The following is a 24,656-nucleotide window of genomic DNA, read 5'->3' on the forward strand; positions in this document are numbered from 1 at the left end:
TAACCATATTCCACATTCAGATTACGGGCGGGTTCTAGTTGTTAAAAGGGCACTCTATGTATATGTTCCAGTTAGTAGAAGAGAAAGAAACAGTGAACTTTCCTTAGCCATGTCTCCCCCACAAGTGGCACCAACATTTTATTACTGTCATGGCCTTTTATTTTTCTTACATCACATTAGGATTTGTATGGGTTGTTACTTACATTACATTTTAGAGTGCAACCCTGTGATTTGTGTGAGGCCATAATTACAAAAACTTTTTGTACTGTTCTTGTGATTACAAAAACTTTTACACTCATTCTCATTCAACACTTCCAAAATTCTGTGTCGGGGTTAAACAATTAACCTGTGTGCTCCCATTTTTTTTCCTCTACACTAGCTACTCAAATACTACACTTAAAAAACAACCGTAAAAGTCTTTAGACTTCTGTCTTGTCTGTGTTTGTTTTCAAGCCAGGGGGTGAGGATATATGGGTCTAGCATCCAATGGCAAAGTGTCTTTGCTACAGCGTCCACTACTGCTTATGTTCTACATTGGGTGTCATAGGAATTAAACAGACTTGTAAACTTGCCATAGAACTGAACATCCTATAATGATACTTTACACATTCATGTGGAAAATACTTGTTAAGAACCTGTTGCACCCGTAATCTTTGAGGCCTGAACCTGTCTCCCCACAAAATTTGTCATGTACTAAGCCTAAGTTATCACAGCAGTGAGCGAGCTAGATTGTGTACCAGTCCTTATAAAACCTTTCCGAGAAGATTTTCTTCTGGTTAAAATAGACTTTTCTAGAAACACTCTTTCTAAACTGAAGGATGCCTATATTTTGCCTGAAAAATGTAACATGTAGAGAAAAGGTCAAACTTTTTAATGGTTTTATAAAAGTAGTATTTCAAGAAAGAATCAAGCAGGCCATTTTAAGTTTCGGACATAGAAAACTCAGTAAGACATAGGATACAACAGGAAACAGAACAGATGCAGACCCCTGCCCTTAAGGACTTTATACTTCCTGGATTCATTTCAGAAATCTTTTCATGTGGGAATATTAAAATAAACAAGTTTATAGTGGTACCTAAAAATTCCCATAGCCATTTGAAAAGAAGTTTCTCAAAATCTAGTTGTTTGTTCTTACCTTACTTACTGTGAGTGCACTTTCTTCCTTGGTCATGAGCTAAAAAATTAATATTCACTCAAGTGATGATCTTTTTCAACCTGGGATTTTATTTAGTTTTAAAGTGCCATAGTAGTGTGAGTAAAAGTCAAAAACAAGTGTAGGGCCAAGGCCTTTGGACTTAGTCCTGCATGGTATATTGTAAAGAAACCTGTTTCACAACTTAAATTCCTTAAAACAAAACTCAGTTGTTATCTATTAGTTAAAAAGTAGTTGTAAACTTTCTGTTTTAGTAGCTTTATAAACGGTAAGAACTACTTAGGAAAGGGACATTCTTTTATACTGTAGCTTTCCTAATTATATTTTTGTCATTTTAGGGGTTTAACAGTAATGTTTGAAATAATGAAAACATACGGCCACACATATGAAAAACACTGGTGGCAGGATTTATTTAGAATTGTTTTCAGAATCTTTGACAACATGAAATTGCCAGAACAGCAGACAGAGGTAAGGGAACACAGAATTTTCATTTAGCATAATGAAATGTCAGAACTATAAAATACCAGTTACTTAGTATTATATAGTTGATTTTTCATTCTGAATTGAGTAAAGAATGCAAAGTAAAGTGTGTTTTTTTAATTTCAGTGTATTTAACTACAAACCAGTTATAGTAAGCATTTCAGTGTGTAGAGAAAGCTTCAGATTTTTCCATTTTGTCCTGTATAACATAATTAAACGCAGACTTCTGCAACTATCCTTTATACGTTTGAAAAAAATTGGAATTAATTATACTTACTTTATATAACCTTTCTTAATGGTGTTTTGAAGTAACCATATTTGAAAAAAGTCAGTTTTATTTTAAATTTGTGCTAACCCCACTTGGGTAAGTTTTTTCTTTGTCTTCTTTATTTCCTTGTTTTGCCTTATTCTAAAGCAAGGCCAGCTGCTATTCATAATGTTGTTTCAAAAATCACAGTGTTAATATCAAGGTGCTGTAGTGTTGTTTAATAATCAAATAGTACCAAAAATAGCTAAATCATTCCATATGTAGCAATGTCAGATACTAAGTTGATGAATACACTGTTGTATAGAAAGTACTCTCAAAGGAACATTAGTAGTCTTAATGTTCAAATACATTTCTGTTTTAAATGTAGTTGATGAATGGTGTGACCTTAATTTAATGACTCTTTGTCCCCTAGAAAGCTGAATGGATGACAACAACTTGTAATCATGCACTTTATGCGATCTGTGATGTATTCACCCAATATTTAGAAGTACTCAGTGATGTACTTTTGGATGATATTTTTGCCCAGTTATACTGGTGTGTGCAGCAAGGTAGGTCTGTACTAGCTGTGTGACACAAAGTGTTATGTGTGACACTGGTAATATGTAAGTGAATTGTTCTTTTCTTTTCTAGACAATGAACAGTTAGCACGATCTGGTACAAATTGCTTAGAGAATGTTGTTATTCTGAATGGTGAAAAATTTACGCTAGAAATCTGGGATAAAACTTGTAACTGCACACTGGACATCTTCAAAACCACAATCCCACATGCGTAAGATTTTTATAACTTTATATTTTTTATATTGTGTACAGTTTTCATATTGGGGAAATTAAGAGGTAATTGGGCTAAATGACTCTGGTAGCACTTGAATTATTGGTAGGACAGACTGGAACATAGTGCCCAGCTCAGTCTTGGGGAGATAGTTGGTCTGTACATACTTTTATCTAATACCCATAATTTTTAACTCTACAGATAGACTCATTCTTGAAACATTTTATTAAGTAGACACATGGGCATGTGCTGGAATAAAACCATATGAAAATTATTCCTTAATCCAGATTTTTAAGCTTCATAGGCCTTTTTTATGTTAATTAAATGTTCATACTCTTGTATAATCTCCTAGCAAGTATCATCAGTAATAAATAGGAGCTAGACATGATGACTAATACTGAGTAATCCCAGCTACTCAGGAGGCTGAGGCAGGAGGATCACAACTTCTAGTCACAACTTGGACAGATTAGTTGAGACCCTGTCGCAATATAAAAAGGGCTGAGAATATAGCTTAGTGGTAGTATGGGTGAGGCCCTGGGTTAAGTGTCCATTACCACATGTGCATACACACACACACACACACACACACACACACACACACAAACAGAAGAAAATACCCTGAGAAAAAGAATTTCTAAGTAGAACTACACTGACTATGAAAGGACACACAGCAGTCTCTTTGACCTATTTCCAAATTCTTATATTTTCTGATGTATGTTTTGTCAGAGCATTGTAAGTGACAAATGATGCACATATGTCAGAGTTTATGACCCTTATATCAAAAACAGTGTGAATTCTTGTCTCCTAAATGTCTTACGAAATTTTCCCCCAAACCAGCTAGGCTAAACATTCATCTACTGAATGTTGAACTGCATCTATTTTAATTTACTGAGTTACACACTCAGGACAATATATGTGACCTTAAATGTCATCTGGTAAACATCTCTTTCTAGATGAGATCTGTGATAGAAAGTACCTATATCACAACGCATTCCATGCTGAACTGGAATGATGTATTCACCATCTATCTGCCTCATTGCCCCAGAGCTCCTGTTTCTCAGAAATAAGAACTTGGACTTTTTGTCCAAAATACTTAATTTAAGGGTAGCAAGTTAATTTCTCTGTTGGGCCAGATGTTGCTTGATGTATTTCTATACTTTTTTTTTTTTATAAAATAGTATCTGAAGAGTTCTATGAATTTTGATTGTTTTTAATTTTGTGAATTTTTTTTCAAAAAGTCTCGGAAGTTTTTTAAGTTTTAGGAAAACATTTGAAAACATTAAAACTAAGAAAAAATGAGTTTAAAGTTTTGGAAATTTTTCCGGAAGTGTATTTTACTCTAAAACTAATGACCAGCTTATCCTTCTAATTACAGTGGTACCTTGGTTCATGAACTTAATTTTTTCCATGATTCTGGTCACAAACCAAATTGGATGGGAACTGGATCAAATTTAGTGGTTAGGTTCAATATTGACGTTCTGGGCAAATTTGATTTAGTTCTCATCCAGTTTGGTTTGTGACCAGAATCGTGGAAAGAATTAAATTTATGAACCAAGGTACTTCTGTACATAAAATGTTTCTTTGTTATTTTCTGGAAGCACATATCTTAAATTTTTCACTAGACTTTTTTTAGCACATTGCTTTTAGCACTTGTGAAAGGTGGAGTGTACTTTCAATATATAGTCTTGTGACTATTTCAAAATATGTTGGATATGGGGCATGGTACATCCTCCTGGTGACTGGTGATTTTGGTATCTTAAAGGCTCTTGACCTGGCGTCCTACATCAGGAGAAACTGCTCCCCCACCCCCATCTCCTATGAGTGAAAAGCAGTTGGTAAGTAAAATAAAGCATATTTAAAATTATGATAAATAATGTTACCATAAATCAAATTCTTACAAATTTTGTAGTTCCTACTGATGTGAAATACCTGAGGCTAGGTAAATCGTAAATGACAGAAATTATTTTCCTTCAATACTGGAGGCTGGGAAGTTTAGGTTAAAGTACCTACAGGTGGTATTTGGCAAGGACTGCTGTGTGCTTCCCAGATGACGCCTTGTTGCTGCATCCTCACATGGCAGAAGCAGAGGGCTAGAAAATGGTCTAGCTAGTTCCCTCCACCCCGCAAGGCACTGGTCCTGTCCATAGGGACAGCACCCTCATGGCCGAGTCACTTCCCAATGGTCCCACCTCTTAAATTCTGTGTTAAGGCCACATTTCAACATAAATTTCAGAAGGACACAAACATTCAAGCTGTAGCAGCAAAACCAACTCCACAATTCTCATGGTAAATTTTCTGGTGCTAAATTTCACAAATCCATGGAGGAGGTTTTTAAAATTATTCTTTAATAAAGGACAGAGAATAAAATGATTTTGAGGGTTGTGAATGTCAGGTAGTAGATTACATAAGAATTTTAATGCTAATCTGGAGATATTTTAAAATATTACTTAAATTTTTAATTTTGATAGGATTTTCTCTTACAGAAAAGTTGCAAAAATAGTATAAGAGATTCCAGTATACCTGTTGCCCAGTGTATTACTTCTTGTGGCCACTAAAACAAATTATCACAGATGAGGTGGCTGAAGTTCTGTGGTTTTTTTGTTGTTTTTATTTGTGTACAGTATGGGGATTGAACCTAGGGGGCATTGAGCTATATCCCCAGCCTTTTTTTTTTTAATCTTGAGAACAGGATCTCACTCGGTTACCCAAGTTAGCCTCAAACTTCCAGTCTTTTTGCCTCCACTGCCCAAGTAGCTGGGACTTCATGCATGCCCTGTCATGTCTGGCTTGTGGCTGAAGTTCTCAAGACAAAAGGTTCAAAATCAAGTAATCAGCAGGGCTATTACATTTCCTCTGGAAATGCTAGGGAGATATCCTTCTTTGCCTCTTCATCTCCTGGTGGCTGTTAGCAGTGTTTGGCATTCCTTACTGTCCATATATCACTCTGATCTCTGCTTCCGTCTGCACATGGCCTTCCCTTTGCATATGTGTCACATCTCCTTCCCATCTCTTTTATGAGAATGTTAGTTATTTAGGGCATACCGTAAGTCCAGGATGATCTTGCTATCTTTAAATTAATTTCATCTCTAAAGCCTTTGATTTCAAGTAAAGTAACATTCACGGGAACAAGAGTTAAAACTTGGACATATTTTTTGGGGGGCCAATATTCAGGCCACTGTAGTCTGCTTCTGGAACCCAAAGATTCATGTTTATCCCATGGACAAAAAATACTTACCCCAACCTAAGATTGGCAAATATTTTGACTTCTTATAGCATCAGCACAGTCCAAAGTCTCATTTAAATATTATCTAATTTCAGTTATCTACATCACAAATTGTTTAGACATTGAGTATGGTCTATGCTGGGAAAAAAATTAATCTACATCTGTGGACTTACAAACCTAAAAAACATTACCTGTTCCAAAATGTAATTGTGGGTCAGGAAGGAATAAAAGAGTGACCAGTCTTAATCAAACTCAAAACCCAGCAGAGAAAATTCCATTAATTTTGAATCCTGAGAATACTGCTCTGTGGCTTGATGTTCCACCTTTTGGGCCCAGGGCTGCTGCTCTCTCTGGGCCGGCGGCTCTGCTGTTTGAGACATCCCTCTCTTTTATTTAGCACATGTATAAGCCAGCCCTCCTCTGTCAGCCCATCTCCTGCCTGTAATCCTAGAAGTTGGACAACATTCCTTTATTTTGTTAGTTTTTGTCACTTTCCATCTAGGCTGGCTTTATTTTCATTGGTATATTCTCAAAATCATTGTGTCTCCTTTGTGTGTTAAAAGGATCTATGCCTTTAAACAAGATCCATAGATCTTCCCTGGATTTATTCTGTGGATAGCTTCTGATGAGATGCTCAGTTTTTTTTAATAAGAGCTCCTTTTCCATTAGTCACATAGTTAATCTTTTCAGGGAAAGTTATCTGACCATAACATTTGTAATCTGTATCATTTGTTGGCTTTCCTAACGTTGACTTTCATAGTTTTACTGTCATTTGCAATATGCCTAAGCTGAGATTGTCCCAGATCATAAGTGTTAGTTCCTTTTGCTTCAGTTCTTTCCTCAATTTATCTCTTCTTTGTTGCATTTTACTGTAAGTGCCCAGTAAGGCCTATAATATTGCTTAAAAATCTCCTCAGCTACATATCTCAGCCAGCTTGATCACTTATAAATTCTACTTCCATCCAACAGAACAGCGCAGTTCAGCAGTTTTCTGCCTCTTTATAATAAGGATCACCTTTTCTTCAATATCTAATAATGTGTTCTTGATTTCATTCTGATACCTCACCAGCAGTATCTAGTAGTATTCATATTTCTATCAGTATCCTGCTTGTGACTGTATATTTTAAGACAATTGAAACTTTCTCTACCGTGCATTTCATCTGCGAGTTCTCACCAGAGTTGCATTAATGACTGTTCTTTCTACCAACAATGTCTTCAAAGCAGTCTGTGCCTCTTCTGTTACCATCCTTAAAACTCCTCCAGCCTTTTCTTTACCCAGTTCCAGAACCACTTCCACATTATTAACATATTGGTTCCAGCAGCTCCCTGCTTCATACAAAAACCTGTTACCAGTCAGGACACGTCCAGAGAAACACAAGCAGTAAGGAGGTACCCAGAGCATATTTGAGGAATTGGCTGAAGTGACTGTGGGTGTGGGCAGATTTGAAATTTGTAGAGCAAGCCAGCATGCTGATAACCCTGGAGCTGAAGCAGCAGTCCACGGGCAGGATTCCTTCTCCTGCAGGAAAACTGCAGTTACACTCTTTCAAGTGAGGCCCTGTCAGATTATTGGGAATAATTTCCTTTAATTAAATCAACTGACTGTGGATAGTAACTGTATCTATAAAGCGCCTTCACACCACCACTTAGGTTAGTGTTTACTCAAATTGTTAGTCCTTTGTCTTAAGTATGTAGGACATTGCACTATGTCCTAGCCAAGTTGGCATAAAACTCACTATTTGTTATACCACGTTTCTGCTGTCATTTTTCTTCATTTGCTTCGTCATTCTATCCTCCTTTTTCCTGTCACTCCTTTCCCTTCTAAAGCTTTCAGAGTTCTTTGAAAGTAATATGCAAATAGCATGTCCTGTTAACCATTAAATTTTTCTAGTATGTCTTTGTGGGGGGGAAAGACCTTATATAACCACAGTAACTAGCAACTGGAAGGTTGTTATTGAAACAATACTGTTACCTTATCTTAGCCCTTATTCAAATTCCTACTGTTTTTCTAGTAATGCCCTGTAAATTTTTAACCCAAGAGATCATGGGTAACAAAGTAATGCATATACATATAAAGAATTGAAAAAAATTAGACCCCCCCCAAATTTAAAGACTCAGTCCAAAAATGGGCATCTGAAATGAATGGACACTTCTCAGAGGAAGAAGTAGAAACATAAATAAACACATGAAAAAATTTTCAGCATCATTGGTCACCTGAGAAATGCAAATTACTGAGATTCCATCTCACCCCAGAAAGAAATTATCAAGAAATCAACCAGTAACAAGTGTTAGGGAGACTGTAGGGGGAAAGGAACCTGTCTCCACTGTTGGTGGGAGTATATACTGGTGCGGCTACTGTGAAATCAGTGTAGAGAGTCCTCTAAAAACTAGAATTAGAGGTCCCATTCGACCTAGCTATTCCCCTTCTGGGTATTTTTTCAGAAGAATTAGATGTATCAAACCACAGCGACATATGCATACCCATGTTTATAAGGCCACAGTTTATAATAGCCAAATCTGGGAAACAGCTCAAACGCTCATCAACCAATGAATGGATAAAAATGATGTGGTTTTTTTATATAGTGGAGTACTATTCAGCCATAAAGAGACATTTCTAGCTAAATGGATGCAACTTGAGGCCATACTCTTAGGTGAAACAAATTGGACACACAGTAAATACTGCATTGTTTCTGTGGTATGAGAAACTGAAAGTGTAAATAAGGACCAATATGTATGATAGATCTTATAAAATAGGAAGAAAATGTTCAGATGGGAAGAGGAACTAGGGAGGTCATAGGGGGAAAGGAAGGAAGGGAAAAGAAGAAAATATTAAGAAGGAAAAAATAGAAACAGGGTTTTTGTAAATAGGGTAAGCGAGGTTGGAGGAGGGTAGGGGAATGTGGAAAAAAAGAATCAAATTATATCATGTACAGATACAAAATGCCTATAATGAATATAATCATGATGTATACCTAAAATGTACCAACAAACTTTTTTAAAATTGAAACTTAATTACTTAATTTTCATATTTATTTTGAAATAATGAGCATTACTCTAAAGGATTATAACTTTTGAAAGTTTTCGTGTAAGCATTTGTACATGTAAATTTCTATTTCAGATGTATATTTTAAGCTATCATGGTCGGGCCAGGGATATAGCTCAGTGGCATAAGCGCTTGCCTGGCAAGCCTGATGTCATGACTTAGATTCCTGGTACCAAAAAAAAAAAGCTATCATGGTCATTGGAGCCACAGAGGTTTTACTCAAAGCATTTTGTGTTTGACACAAAATGTATAAAGATAATAATATTATGGCTTTAGACTTGTACAGTATTTTGTTGTTTTGAAGTGTTTTTATATTTGGCCCAGCAGTTTTGTGGCGCACATTTTCCCTGTTTTATCAGAAACTAAAAATGAAAGATCATAAACTTAAAATGTCAGTTAAAATATCAGTTTGATTGTCACTGTTTCTGGGAACACAGCCCTGTCTTTCTTTCATGAACCTGGGGAAATTTACTTCAGTCTGGCTTAGTCAGAATAACAAGAGCTGAGTGTTCCTCCTGACACTGAACTGGCGCGCGTCTTGGAGCGTGCTGTATTATTACCACACAGTAGAGCTAGAGTAGTAGCAGTAGTGTTAGCTGCCACTTACTGTCTGACACTGCTAGTGCATTTAATTGCTGGTCTGCAGTGAGAGTCATTTCTGTTTTCCGATCAGCTTCAAGAGATGAATCATTTTCCCAAGGTTCTGCTTTTTAATAAAGCTGGACCCCGATTCTCATGTGGCTGTGTGGACTCCACTGTCGCGTTCTCCTTTACAGCACTGCATACCTCATCAGTTACCCTCACACTGACCTGACTCCTGCTTTCTTGGGTGACAGAAGAACCTTCTGTAAACTGTTCTTGCCTAGCGTCCCTGGACTCAGCCTATGCAAAGCTCTGGAAATCTCCCACCAACCCTGACAGATGTGCATTACATCTAGGTTTTGTGTATACCTGTGGGTATTTCTGATCAGTTTTTCTGGGCAATACATCTTAGCACTTCATTGCTGTTTTATCAGGCCTTTGCCCCTTGATGGTCAAAAAGGAAACTTTTCTCTTAAAGATGGTCAGCTTTTATCCAGGTTTAGGTAATTTGAAATAATTATCATGTATATAATCACTGTGTGTAGAATGTCATTTTCATAGGGATATAATTTTTATTTTTAAAAATTTTTTCTATAGGGATATATTTTTAAAAATAATATAATAATGTTTTCATCCTTTATGTTTAAAAATGAATTTTTAACAATAATTGTTTTATTTTATTAGGATACAATGTCACAGAAATCTGTAGATATACATGATTCTTTTCAACCCAGATCTGCAGATAATAGACAGCAAGCACCGTTGGTTTCTGTCTCTACTGTGAATGAAGAAGTCAGCAAACTTAAATCTACTGCAAGTGAGTTGTTTCTGTGAATAAAAACTGTTTATTTTATGTAGATAAGGAATAGCATTTGGGGTTTCACTTCATTAGCAAGAATATACTGTATCAGTAGTACTGTCATTTCTCCACTGTGTCTGCCCCAGCTTGGACATCTCCTGAGAGGCAGCGCGCTCTCCTAAGAACTCCTCTTAACTCCTGCAGTGCCAGCCTTCTCCATGGTTCATTTGGTGACCGTTTGTGCTAAACCCATGGGTGTTCCTTCTCCATCCCCTTCACACGTCAGCTCCCATTTCTGTTTCCAAAGGAAGGGCCCAGTATGCTTTTTTCTGCCCATCAGCTAGGGACGTAGTGCAGGGCCCTTGCTTTCTAGGCCGGAATTCCCAACTTGAAGGAGCAAGCCTCACCACACTACTGCCCACTCACATATCCTCAGGGGGAGCCCTAAGCCACCTTCAGTCCTCACATTTTTTTTTTTTCCCAAAACGGAGGAATCCCTTCACTTTTTTTACAAAATTGGTTCAGTTTCATTAGCTTCAGGAAAATAGCACCTAGGAAAGACTGTTACCTCCATAGAAGAGAACAGGATGGCTTTAAACACTCTAAAAATTGAAGTTAAATTCACAGAACATTATTTTAAAGTAAACTGTTGAATAGTACTTAGTACATGCAGAGTATTTGTGCAACCACCAGCTCTAATTCCAATATATATTTTTTTTCTTTAGGATTTTTTGTTGAGATAGGGTCTTGCTGTGTAGTTCAAGCTGGCCTTGAATTCACTGAAATGTGCCTACCTCAGCCTCCCAAGTGCTGGGATTGCATGCAGGCACCACTACCTGACTCCAACACATTTCATCGCCCCCCCGAAACCATTGTGTAGTCAGCCACTCGGTTCTGCCTTTTCTGGCCCCTGGCACCCACCATTTTGCTTTCTGTGTTTATGAGTAGGCTGTTCAGTATATTTTATATAAACATAATCATATAGTATGACCTTTTGTGTCTGGTCTCTTTCACTTAGCATAATGTTTTTAAGGTTCACTTCATTGCAGTATGGATGAGTAATTCATTCTTTTTATAGCTGAGTAATAATTCACTGTATGTATGGATGTGTGTGCCATATTTTGTGCACTTACCTGCTGGTAGACACTTAGTTTGTCCCACTGTTGTCATGAATAGTGCTGCTGTGGACATACATATGTAAGTGTTGCTGTCTGAGTACCCATCGTCAGTTCCTGTGCGCATGTCCCTAGGAGTGTAATTACGAGGTTATGTGGTGATTCTATGTTTTGCTTTGTGAGAAACCATCAGATTGTTTTCTTTAGTGGTTGTATCATTTTACATTTTTACTAACAGTTGTGTTTTTTTTCCACATCTTTGTCGCCTTTTTTATTTTTGAATGATAGCCTTCCCAGTGGGTATGAAGTGGTACCTCATTGTGGTTTTGATTTGAGTAATTAGGGATGTTAAGCATAATTTGGTGTGTTCTCTTCTTTGGAGAGATTTTTATTCAGGTCCTTTACCCATTTTTAACTGGGTTTGTCTTATTGTTGAATTATCACATATTGTATGTACTAAAACCCTTATCAGATATATTATTTGCCAATATTTATTTTCTCCCATTCGTAGGTCATTTTCTCAATTTCTTGATAATATCCATCAGTGCCTAAGAGTTTTTAATTTTGATGAGATATAACATCTTTTGTTGGTCATGCTGTTGGTGTCAACTAAGAATTCATTGCCAAATTCAAGATCATGAAGATTTTCCCCAGTGTTGTCTCCTAAGGATTTTATTCTTTTAGCTCTTATATTTAGATCATTGATCCATTTTGATTTGATTTTTTTTTTCAGGGAAGTTTTTATTAATCCTGAGTCCTTAAAGTTGTGGTTGAGAGAAGACAGGCTTTGGTGTCCCACTTGGAAACTGCCTCTAGCTTCAGTCGCTGTACCTTGCTAGCTCCTTAAAGGGGGAGATAGGTGTGGTGAGTGGCCCATTTCCCCATTTTCATTCTTGTTCTCTAGAGAACAGAAAAGTTCATAGCGCAGTCCTTTCCAGCTTTAGTCTGTACTGGAAAATGCTGTGAGGACAGAAGAGTTGCTTTTTTTGTCCTTTAGTCCTAAGACTGAACTAAATATACTTAGCTTTGTGTGATTTGATCACCATATATAAGAAATTTTTCACCTAGCTTACCCAGGAAATATATCTTTTCCTGGAATAAGGGTGCTGTTCCCCTGCCACCTTGAGCCGAGGGCTTAGATTGCTGTCCTTGTGCCAGACATCCCACTCCTGCTTCCCTTCAGGTGTTTTAGGTAAAGTTCGTCCTGACTTTGTTGCCTCAGAGTAGATGGTGCTGGAGAAAGAATAAATGGCCACTGTGTTCCACCAGCCCCTGTGCTCGGTGGGCAGGGTTTGGCTATCCTGTCTGATGAAGAGGCTGGCAGCCATCTCACTCTCTTCTACTTAGAAAAGAAAAGACACCATAGACTTGAGTACTTCGCTATCTACCTTGCTCTTTCTGCATTCTGAGAAAACACCATGTCTTCGTTACTTTTCTCTCATTGTTGAGACAAAATACCCAATGCCCCAAATTAAAGGGGAAAGAGTTATTTAGCTCATGGTTTGTGGAGGTTTCAGTCCATAATCAATTGGCTCTGGGGCAGAGTGGCACACGGCAGAGGGCAACAGTTCATGGTGGCAGAACACCACAAAGCAACAAGAGCAAAAAGGAAGGAGCGAGAGAGCAAGCCCCTTTCCTTCCCTTATACTGTATGCAGGCTGCCTGCTCACACCCACCACCCAGCATCCAGACTCCAGAAGCCCACCCCATGACTGCAGGAGGCTTTGGGGGACATCCAGACACAAACTGGAACACACCAGTGCTCTATCTAGTCTTGATTCAGTACATACAGTCCCACGTAGTTGAAATCTACTTAGTTTGCTCCTTCTGTGATGATCCGGTGAAATGGTTGCCTAATAAAACCTTAGCATTATCAAGCTTTGTCATGGATAAAATTTGCCCAAATATATTTTGTCTTCCAAATAGCTGGTTTTTGCCAGTGAGACTGTAGTTAGGATCATCAGCAGTTCTTAAAGGGCACTAGAACGTGCAAGAGGCCCAGCGTCCAGTCACAGGCCTCCCTCATCTGCCAAGCTCAGCCACTCCGAGTGTCTGGATGCTGATGGAAGTTTTCCTGACACCTGCGAGTTGCTCACACTGGAACTAACAGAGTGACATTTCTTTACACATCTGTCTACTGCTGAGTTCTTGTGGAGTCTCTGTGCCAGTAGCAGTCTCTGCCCCAAAGGTGGAGGTGTCTGTGACTTGAAAGGAGTGAGTGAGGAACCCACCATGTCAGCTGTGACTCTAGCAAAGAAGGATGGAGAAGACATTTGCCAGGCAGGTGCTTGTGCTTGTGAGCTATATCCCCGGCCCCAAGGAGAAGACATCTGAAGAGACAGCTGTGAGCCGTGTGGGTCTTTTTGTTTTATTTTGATTTGTACTTGAGACTGAACAGTAAGAATCAAATGGTAAATGGAGTCACATTTCTGAAAATTATCTAGAGAGGAGACTTTCAGGTGACCTCAGAATAAATTTAACACCCATAAAATTGGTCCGGAAAAGGACATTTGTAATGAAATACCTTTTCTAGTAGAAAGAAACTGGGCAAGTATAGGTCATCCAGTGCTGGAGCCATTGTTTCAAGCAGGCAGACACCTGCTCTAGAAACCTGCCTTTGAGAACTCAGGATCTAGGTGCAGCCTAGATCCCACCCCTGCTAAAGCCACAAGACTATGCTGCCGAGCGCTCACAGCAGCTCAGTAGCCTAACTGGCGTGATCAGTCAAATGGAGCATTCACCTGTGAAGTTGTCCTTACAGGTTGGTGGGGTGTCAGAACTGCACTGTTGAGCACATTTATTCAGGATAGAGGAATGTAGCTCTGTTACACTGAGGGGAGGAAGGCGGAACGGGAAGCACTTTTATTACTTCTGTAATAATGTGTTTAACATAACTTTTTATAACACCTTGGCTGTTGAATCCGTTTGAAAATGAGAGATAGTTTTAGTTACAACTAATAATCTAGACCCAAATAAAAAACAAACCCAAAATAGCTAAACCACAGTATTGCACAGCGTGATAAAATCCTCAACTGTCACATTTCTTGCTTCATGTAGATCTGGTTCCTGTAGTTCCCTTACAGTGTAGGTCAGTGGTGGTGAGCGTATGTCATGCGTGCTGCAGCAGGCTGTATGGTTGAACACTCTTAGAGGTTCAGCATCACTGGTGTAGGTTTTACAATGCAATTTTCAAAGTACAAACTCCGGGTTACAGCAAATGCTATTTAAGTTTTAGTTTTTATTCATTACCCTTACTTCAAGAGTAACCTGAATCTTACTTAAAAATTGGTACTAGAACCAACTTGTACATATTCAATGTTTTAAATCACGTAGGGTGTTTAAACACTTTCCTAAATATCGATTAAAATTTTAGCAAGTACTGTGTACAAAAGCATTATGTCCTCTTCAGTGTGCTATATGCAGATTATCTTCATTCATATTAATGTTACCATAGCATTGTAATGTCATAGAAATTACAAAGGATTCAAAATAATGTTTTGTTTGCATGTGCATTGGGGGGGTTTCCTCACAGAATTTCCAGAACAAAAATTGTTTGCTGCCCTGTTGATTAAATGTGTTGTGCAGCTGGAACTCATCCAGACCATCGACAACATTGTGTTCTTCCCAGCCACAAGTAAGAAGGAAGATGCAGAAAACTTAGCTGCAGCCCAGGTAGGGTGATGGGAGGGCTTCTGTTCTGTGTGAGTACAAAGTCAGCTAGGAAGCATGGGCTTCGGAGCAGAGGTCAGGCTAGAGAGTTCACGTGGAGAGCGTCATCACTTAGATGTTACTTTGAACTGTGAGAGTAGATTACTTCTTGAGGTAGTAAGTATTGGTATGGAAAAGACGACTGTCAGGGACTGAGCGCTGGTGACCACCTGCTATGTGGCTCCTGGTGACAAGGCAGCTGGTAGAGATGGAACTAGAGTCAGTGGTACGTGGGAAAAGCAAGATGTTGCCCTGGAAGTGAAATTTTAAAAAGTGTCTTAAATATGCACTGGATAGTTTAAGCATTTTACATCTTTAATATGAGAACTACCCAATAGCAATGTGGAAGACCTTGTGACTTTGACAGAGTATGTTTAATTTTAATCCTAAAGACAAAAGCAGAGCTGTAATGGGTACGGGGCAGGAATTGGAGATAAGAAATTCTGTTAACTCTGTCATAAGACTTTGCCTTAAAGAGATACAGAAAAGATGGAAATGATAAGTAGAGGAGAACCAGGGGTCATGAGAGGGGCTTGCTTTGTTTTGTTTTCCAAATTGGCAGGATGATAACAGGTTCACTAGTGAGAGTTTTACAGTAGAGAAAAACATTTCTCCAGTGTGAGGTAGCGGCCAGGGGCACTCACTAGAACAGTATTTCTGAATGACTCGGGATGTTACCTCATGCAGAACGGAGATTGTCTGGGGCTACCACCCGAACAGCCCACTTGTAGTGGAGGGCAAAGGCACGGGGCATGGGATCCAGATGGAGAAAGTTCAGTACATTTGTGGGTAGAAGTCTGTGGAAAATCTCTTCTGGCTTCTGATGGAGATGGGAAGAAAAGCCATTGGTTGTGTAAAGTTGTGAGGAATCTTTTAGGTTGAGAATTTAATGCATGAACTAGCCACCAGGAAACACGGACAGGGTAACAACTGAGTTTAAAGAGAAGCTCTTCCGCTTGCTTCTGTGTTGATTTTCTGTAGCCATGGAGTAGGCAGAGTTCTGCCAGCCAGTTACTAAAAAGAGGAGGTGAGGGGGTCGTGCAAAAAAATAATGAAACGATCCAGAGGCTCCAAACCAAGTGAAAAGAGAAAGGAGGACCTAAAGGACTGGGACACAGATAGGGTATGAATGGCCACTGACCGCGGGGCCTGGGAGGACACAGAGCTTTCAGTCAGGGCTGCAGGAGGGACACTTGATGAGCACAATACGTAAGAGAAAGCAGACTTTCCCTGCTTTCTGTTAAGCTAGAGCAGATTTTCTATGGCTGGCTTGTCAAACTGGTCTTTAGGGGAGGACTGGTTAATAAATTCACTAAAGTTGTGTTGACTGTGTGTTCTGTGGTGTTTTCCAAAGAGAGATGCAGTGGATTTCGATGTTAGAGTTGATACTCAAGACCAAGGAATGTACCGCTTTCTAACATCGCAACAACTTTTTAAACTACTGGATTGTTTATTAGAATCACATAGATTTGCAAAAGCATTTAATTCCAACAACGAACAGAGGACTGCTCTGTGGAAAGCAGGTAAGCTGCTCTGGACACCTCGTCCTGTTTGGTGTGAATGGATGTGCTACAGATACGTGTATTACTCAGAATGCATTGATTGTGCGCTTCGGGTCTGTTCATAGTAATAATGTAATCTAACATCCAGCTTTTTGACCAACAATAAGCCAAGTAACTACCTTGCTGGATTCAGTTCTCCTTTGTTTACTTCACCTGGTGACTGTTTGGACTAGATCTTTCCCCTGTGTACCCAGCCTGTTCATACTTACTGGCATGATGGAAAAAAACGGTGTGAAGCCTTCTTACACAGGAACGCGGACATGCATATTTGAACGACTTTTGTGTACTTGGCAGTATCCCTCAGAATAGAAGTGAATGTACTGGGGTGGCAAAGTTTGTTTTAAAAACTAGTTAGCAAATTTAAAAGTAAGCTCTGTGTAAACTACACAGATATTATTATTTAAGAATCAGTATTCGGTGGCAGGTGCAGAGTAGGCCTGGGAAAATGAGGGGCAATAGAATATAGCAGAAAAAATAAAAAAGAGCTGATGTTTAACATCAAATTCTCTATTAGAGTGCTGTTTTATGTCTGCTTATTGTGTTTAATCTGAAATGGCTGTCTTTTTCTTTTACAGCCTAACTTTTGGAATAGACTGTACTTACTTTTTACTTTTACTTCTGCTTGTTGGTACAACTGCCTGAGGCTGTTCTGTAAAGGTGACTGGCTCCTTGTCTCCGCAGGCGCTGTACCCTTCACACTTCGGGCGGTTTCCCAGCGTCCCCACCCCACTCATCTGGAACCCTGGCACAGGCACAGGGCTTCAGTGCATTCACTTGAAAGGTTACACTTTCCCAGGCCTCAAGTTACTTTCTATCTCATGTAAGATACAAAAAGGCACGTGCTGCTGGGGCTTAGGGCCACTTAGATTTGTAAGCCAGCCAGCACCAGGGGCTGAAAACATACAAAATATGGCTCCCGACAGGCTTTTACTTTCACTTAAGATGCCTTATCAGTCTAACCCAGAACACCTGCCCCTCCTGCAGGCTTCAAGGGCAAGTCCAAGCCCAACCTCCTGAAGCAGGAAACCAGCAGCCTGGCCTGTGGACTGCGCATTCTCTTCCGGATGTACATGGATGAAAGTCGAGTTGGTGCCTGGGATGAGGTCCAGCAGAGGCTTCTAAAGTAAGTCTCTCAACTGATTTCTGCCTTTGATCCATGCAGCTGCATAGTACGGAGCAGGAAAGGGATAACGGCAGGACCATGCAGGTAGCTGAGCCTTTGGCTCCTGGAACCCCTTACTTCACATTTGAGACAGGTCATCATGCTGTATCACCCGGACTGGCCTCCAATTCTGGGCTCAAGTGATCCAGTGATCCTTCACCTCAGCCTCTGAAGTAGGCGGGACATCACTAGGTCTGAATAAAATTAATGTGCTTTGTACAGTTAGCAAAGTGAGCAGATCGTGTCTAACGTACAGGGTGAAGGAGAAAGTTTTCTCTTCTCTTTTTTGATACTGGAAATTGAAGTCAGGGCCGTCACATTGAGCTACATCCCTAGACATTTTTTTTGAAAGAAGGTCTCCTAAATTGCTCAGGCTGGGATTGAATTTGCAATCCTATCTCAGCCATCCAGAGTACTGGGAGTACAGGCATGCACTACCATGCCCAGCAGTTTTCCCTTAAATTTAGAAATTTTAAGCAATTATTAGAGGGAGCAATCTGAGACAGAGGGAAAGAGAGAGAAAGAGAGAGAGATTCTAATCCTGTAAGAGAGCCATACAGAACAGTCTCGTAAACTGAGTGTCCACCTACCTGGCTTCCTACATTTAGTTTAAAATATTTGTTTTACTTTGTGACAGCTAAAATTTAGACTCATGCAAAGAATGAAATATGTCATGTAGAAAGAGTACTGTCACCTGCCTTCATTTAAAAATGTTTTAGAAACTGGTTAAATACATTTTAGAATTTTAAGTAATCACCTAATCTCCTTCATTTTATTGACAACTGTTCAGATCCAACGGCCTGAGGCCTCATATGAAGGGAAGAACCACCTTAGATCTAGCCCAGGTTTCTTGACACCAGGCTTGTGTGTATACTGTCACTCTGGGCTTTACACTCATTGAAACAGAAAATAAAGAAAATGTGGATTTCCTGAGAGGTTTCCATGTCTTCTTTAATGTTTTGGTTTTCTTTCTAATTTGAAAAACACATAAATGTTAATGTTGACATTCCAGTTAATACAAACAGATGAGAATCTTGCTAGGTCATTAATAGTTCATACTCCCTGCTGTCTTGATATGTTCTTTCTCAGCAAGCACACAGACCAGCAGGTATGCAAATAACGGAAAAATTAAACCATGTCTTTTGCAGTGTCTGCAGTGAAGCACTAAGTTATTTCCTCACTCTAACATCAGAAAGTCATCGGGAAGCCTGGACTAACTTGCTGCTGCTGTTTCTAACTAAAGTTCTAAAGATCAGTGATAATAGGGTAAGTATGAGGCTTTCTAAGCAGCCCTGAACTTCCAGCCCACCCATTGTAAGGATTGTGAGGTTGAGGCGGGGATGCCCACTGGCTTTCAGAGCCCAGCTTGCATTGCTGCTATTGTAGGACCACGTGTGTCCTCAGCTTGCTCCCTCTAATCAGTGATTCTATTAAGAGGATTCAGTAGGGGAGGAATCAGAATCCCTTAGGAAACTTTGGCAAGTGTGTAGTTCCCCCAACTTCAAAATTCCCATTCTGTCTCTGGAGACATTGAAATTCCCCATCTTTAAAATAGCTATCCAGCCATCCCATGGCCTTGCATTCTGCTTCCATCTACGGCCATATTTGGTTGCTGGGCCTGTCTTCCAAGCTATGGCCAACTTTTGACATTGTGACTCCAAGTGACCAGACCCGCTAATGAAAAGGCTATGAACTTGCTTAAAAAATTTAAGCCAGCAAAAATAAAGGTAAAAATGCAACTACATAACTGTACATATAAATTCATATTTAAGGTTTTCAAAAATTCACATTTCATTCAAAAAGTATAGCAACTTACATCTTACAAGGAAGTTGGCCTTGCTATAGCCCCCAAATAAGTATAAGTGCTTATTCCGGTGGCCTGATCCTCAACACTTTAGGCCCTAGTGGTATAGGACCCTGTGGAGGCAGGGGCCACTGGTGCTGTTGTGTTTTTATGCCAAGTCATGTCCCTTGTGTCCAGCTGTGTTTCTGCCTACCTGATGGCCCAGGCAGAGCTTGAACAAACTCCAAACCTCAGGGTATTTTACCTCACTGCCTGCTTTCTTGCCACAGCATATCATACTGCTTCCTTGTATGGGGCGGTGGGGAGCAGAAGAGCAGGAGAGAAAACAGAGCACTCAGTATTTAGAGATGATGGCACTAGAGTAGAGACACAGTCCAAGTACTGTATATAAGTCAAACTTTAAAAATGGAATGTATATTGTTTTGCCTGGAGAATGTTTGTTATGTTTTATATTGCATTATTAGGTAGAATTTCCCCTAAAAGTTAATATATTAAACAAGACATATAATTCCAGTGACCCTTATAAAACTCTAGTTCTGCTCAGGTTCTTACTTTTGCTTATTACCCAAGAACAATGCTAAATTACTAAAAGTTTTTCAAAGATATATAATGGCAAATGTTTTTTAAAACAATGATAATACATGAACTGGGTTTGCATTGAGTTGTTGCAGTTGTTCTGTCTTTTGGTTCTGTAATGCGTCACTGTTATTTGTGCCCAGAAGTGCTGACTCCTAAGGAAATTGTAGCTCTTTGGTTTGCAGAGCAAGCACTAACGGAGAAATTCATTTTCCTCCCAGTTTAAAGCTCATGCATCGTTCTACTACCCTCTCTTATGTGAAATTATGCAATTTGACTTGATTCCTGAACTTCGTGCTGTCCTCAGAAGATTTTTTCTGCGAATCGGAGTAGTTTTCCAGATATCACAACCATCTGAGCAGGAACTTGGAATAAACAAGCAGTGATGGGAATTTAACATTTTTCTGTTGGCATTTACATCTTTTGGCTCTTTTAAAGGAACCCTAGAGCTGCGGTTTCCTACTGAAAAACTGTTTCTCTGAAAGGCAGTATCTGAAGGTTACTGGTAAAGATGCTTAGACCTAGAACTCAAGCTTGAACACTCCAGTCCCTTTTAATAATCTGGTGGATTCTGTGTATCTAGTTGGGCTCATGTTGAGCAGAAAGCCTGTTTAAGCTGTGTCGGCGCATGCTTATAGGCCCTTCCTGTCCTCTGCGGGTAGGGAGAGCCCACATGGTTTTGGCAGGCGCGGGAGTGAAACTTACCCAAAGAACTACAGATGTAAAGATTGAACTTCTGTAAGAAGTACAACTCAGGAGAGCTGTATTTTGAAGGATAAAATGTTTATAATTGGGGGGGGTGGGAGAAAAAATTATTGTTCACGGTAAAAGATATTTAGCAGCTATGGTATTCTGAAAATTTTTGCACACTCAGGCTTATCTGAGATACTGGTAATCATCCTTCTGTGAAAAATGTACAGAAATGCAGGCCTGTAATATAAAAATCTTAAAACATTATATAGTTTTTCCTGCACTGTTTTATTTTATTTTCTTACCCACTTGCTCAACACCCATAATATTTTGTCAAATGCACTAAACATTTGTGTTGAACTTTATTTTGCGGGGATTTTTAGTTTTGCTCTTTTTGGGAAGTTATAATTTTGAGGGTCTGACATGCCCAGAAGCTGTTGTAGCTGACACTTGGAAAGATCAACACACAGGAGGCAGGAAAAAAAAATACCCCTCCTGACAATAACTACCTGTAATATACTTAGGGCTTTTCCACATGAGCCATTAAAATAGAATGATCCTTCATGGACCGAAACTTGAATCACTGCAAATGAATCTAGGTTGCTGTCACTTTCTTTTCTTTTGGGTGGCGGGGCTTGATGTAGATTTTACTCTTATGTACAGAATTTAATGTTGAATATATTAAAATAACAAATCTGGCATGGTTTGGGGACGTTAGATTTACTGGAAATGTATTCATACTGTGAATTGTGTTCTGATGGTTAAAAGACAAGACTGTCACGCATTCCGTATTAACAGTGGATGTAGAAAATTTTTTCAGATGGATAAAATGTATATGGTACAGATGTAAAGTTTTCTATGTAAAAAATTCTGTACAACTTTCTGTACAATATTCTCATCTGGCATATTCTAATCAGGTTATAGGTCAATAAAGTTTTTGAATTATTTCATCAATGCAATCAAACCTGTGTGACCCATAGCCCCATGTTTCATTGAGCTTTTTGATTTTTTTAAAATGAAAAGCCAGACTACAGGAAGTGCATTTGCAACCAGAACAAAAAAAAAAAGAATCTGAGATATTTTCAGTTTCTGGCATTAGATTCTGCCTCGTGCCTTGCTTTCTTAACCATAGGATGGTCATAATTACTTGTGTGAGGGCTGGGGATTTAGCTCGGCGGCATGGCACCTGCCTGGCAAGCGCAAGGTCGTGAGTTCGATTCCTCGTACCGGAGAAAAAGCAAAATAATAATAATAATAAACTTGTGTGAATTTTTTAGGAATCAGAATAAGATCATGTGTATTTGAAAGCTGAGAGAAAAAGCTGACATTCAGTTTGCATTGTGATACTGTATATCCTAGGTGTCTGTTCAAGTTAACATGGTACCTTATAAAAGGCTGTGTTTAAAAAGCAGGAAACATAGGCTTTGCTTTCACATCTCTCTCAGGTTAAGTTACTGAACAATGTATTATTGGTATATCATATTAATCACCTGTATGACAGCTCTGTTGGAGCCCAGGTGGATGCTGATGCTAGGAGGTACCTGCCTTACTGGCTGGGAGCCACAGGGACCTTCCCGTCTGATTCAGGGTAAGTGCTTCATACACCATGGCAGCTTAGTACTTAATGGTAGGTATATCAAGACTCACTAGGGGGAAATAGGCTTCTTTCAGGCAATAACAGAAGTCTTGGGGCTGGGGATTTAGCTCAGCAGCAAAAGCGCCTGCCTGGCAAGCGCAAGGTCGTGAGTTCGGTTCCCGGTACCGGAGAAAAACCAAAAAAAAAAAAAAAAAGTCTTTAATATTAAAGCAAATAATGGTTAAGATTAGAAAACTGAGTATAAAATGTACCTGTAGCCAAAAGTTGCAATGTCAGAAAGTTCACAATTGTGGCAGATTCTTCTGATCTCATCTGCTATTATGGTCTGTGATGATGTTGGAGAAGCAGTGCCTGAGTGTTCTCAGCTGCCATGTGTTAGCAAGAATTATTTTCCAGAATTTGAATTAATCTTTCCTGATTTAGAAATTGTTTGAGTGACTAGAAAAACTGACACACTCATCAAAGGGCCCGTGACGATGGAGCAGACCCAGTCTCTGTTGTCTGCCACAGCTGTGTTCCCACTTCAACCTCTACAAACCGTAATTCCAGGTAAAAGAAACTGACACTGGTAATAAAAATAAAAATTTATTTCTAAGAAGTAGTTAAATCATATAAATTAATAAGGACGCAATCGTCTTTCCAGCATAAAAATGAAAGAGGCAGAAAGATAAAACATTTAGGGTATGGCTCATGGGAATAAAATAATTACAGCCCCCTCAATTTCTACATAAGTTAGTACCTAGAAATGACATGAAAATAGCCCGTTTGAACCCCTCATTAAAATGACACAGTTACAGCTACAGCATGTGCATTTACTAACTGAATTCTTTTAAACAGAAACAACAATGGCAGATGTGCAAGTAACAAAGATAATTCTGGTTTACAGCATTGTTAAGACACATGTTTTATTCACCTTATCTTAATGACAAGCAGAATTTAATGCACATATGGTAGGTCATTATCATCCTAATTTATGGCAAAATTGTGCAAAAATAATTCTGTACAATTATATAAATCAATAATCATGGCCTCTTATTTATGTATATAATATATATCATCATGGAAAAATACACTTTATACAGAGAAGGACCATAATCTCAGGTAAGGGCCCAAAGTAGAACATATTAATGGCACAGATTTAACATTCCTTTCACCCTAAAAGGCACTACTGGGTCCAGTACGAATATATTTTAGCCATGGGCAGCAGACAGGCCCTGCCAAGTAAAGGTGCCCGGCTTTCCAGGAGCCTGCTGCTGCTCCTGGTTGAGCTGTTCAGCCATGAAGTGTTTCAGTGTTTCTGAGGTGCCAGGGCGGAGCCACGGCTCAGTTGCTACAGAGTTTGATCCATCATCGCCCACATGTTTCATGATGTCATCAGGGTCAACCAGTGAACTTTCATCATCTACAGGAGACAAGAGATGCATGACTCAGGTAACTGGTGGCACACAGGTGGCAGGTGGCACGGTTTACCTGTAGCCCACATCACTACAGCTTCGCATCCCTGCACAAATTATGTTCTCAAGTGTATTGTTTTGTTGGGATCCCACCTTCTTTAGAGGCAGGAAAGCTGTTCGAGGAGGGCCAGATTGGGGAGAGGAGAGGAGGATCAAGTGAATAAACGCGCTCTGTGGCACCAGCACACGGGGGAGTCGGGTATATCACAGGAAACAGACACCGACCACAGATGCACAAGCAGTCCTACTTCTACCTGTTACCTTTAAGGCAGACTTTATGGATGTGAATCACAATTTAGTCAGGTTTGAGGACACTACCAACCTATAATACTGCTGTCTGGAAATTAAATGTCATTTGGGGAAAGCACCAGTTGGGGTGAAATTACTTTTATTCTTGTAACTACTGTAAGAAGGCTGTGTGTAGTCTATAAGAGTAGGTCTTGTTCCTCATTCTTTAGTTGAATTTGATTATACTCAAGTTCCTTTTTTTTTTTTTTAACTTATTAGGCATAATAGGAAAATCTGTCATCCTACCCTGTGATGTCAATTTCTTTTTTTAAAAAAATTACATCTCCTGGTCTGTGAAGGATTAGCCCAGCACAGGGGTATTTGCAATCAATTTTAATGAGCAGTCAATCCACATCGTATCAAAAAGCTCCTGTTTGAAAGGA

At 39.3% G+C, this 24,656-nt stretch overlaps 2 protein-coding genes across 13 annotated transcripts in view; one reads left to right on the top strand and one right to left on the bottom strand.

The window, feature by feature from the left end:
- Arfgef1 (ADP-ribosylation factor guanine nucleotide-exchange factor 1 (brefeldin A-inhibited)) overlaps window positions 1–21,898 on the top strand; it is a gene marked incomplete at its 5' end in the record, with an annotated part of 123,578 nt that extends 101,680 nt beyond the window's left edge. Inside the window, 10 exon segments of the mRNA XM_005392122.2 lie at window positions 1,492–1,621; window positions 2,314–2,449; window positions 2,532–2,670; window positions 4,433–4,505; window positions 10,203–10,335; window positions 14,965–15,104; window positions 16,495–16,663; window positions 17,687–17,825; window positions 19,013–19,130; window positions 20,466–21,898. Of these exon segments, the coding sequence (XP_005392179.1) occupies window positions 1,492–1,621; window positions 2,314–2,449; window positions 2,532–2,670; window positions 4,433–4,505; window positions 10,203–10,335; window positions 14,965–15,104; window positions 16,495–16,663; window positions 17,687–17,825; window positions 19,013–19,130; window positions 20,466–20,630 (1,342 nt within the window). The 3' untranslated portion in view covers window positions 20,631–21,898.
- A 1,202-nt stretch (window positions 21,899–23,100) lies between these two features.
- The window catches only part of Cspp1 (centrosome and spindle pole associated protein 1), a 105,691-nt gene continuing 104,135 nt past the window's right edge, over window positions 23,101–24,656 (bottom strand). For 11 of the 12 annotated variants that reach the window (XM_013518154.1, XM_013518153.1, XM_005392127.2 and 8 more), the window contains one exon: window positions 23,101–23,933. In XM_013518154.1, coding sequence (XP_013373608.1) covers window positions 23,722–23,933 — 212 coding nt within the window. In that variant the 3' untranslated portion in view covers window positions 23,101–23,721. Of the gene's footprint in view, window positions 23,934–24,519; window positions 24,644–24,656 lie in introns of all 12 variants that reach the window. The other variant, XR_262258.2, reaches the window with a different exon arrangement.

This window comes from Chinchilla lanigera, unplaced genomic scaffold (assembly GCF_000276665.1).
Source record: "Chinchilla lanigera isolate Chin_1 unplaced genomic scaffold, ChiLan1.0 scaffold00043, whole genome shotgun sequence".
In the NCBI taxonomy this organism is placed as follows: domain Eukaryota; kingdom Metazoa; phylum Chordata; class Mammalia; order Rodentia; family Chinchillidae; genus Chinchilla; species Chinchilla lanigera.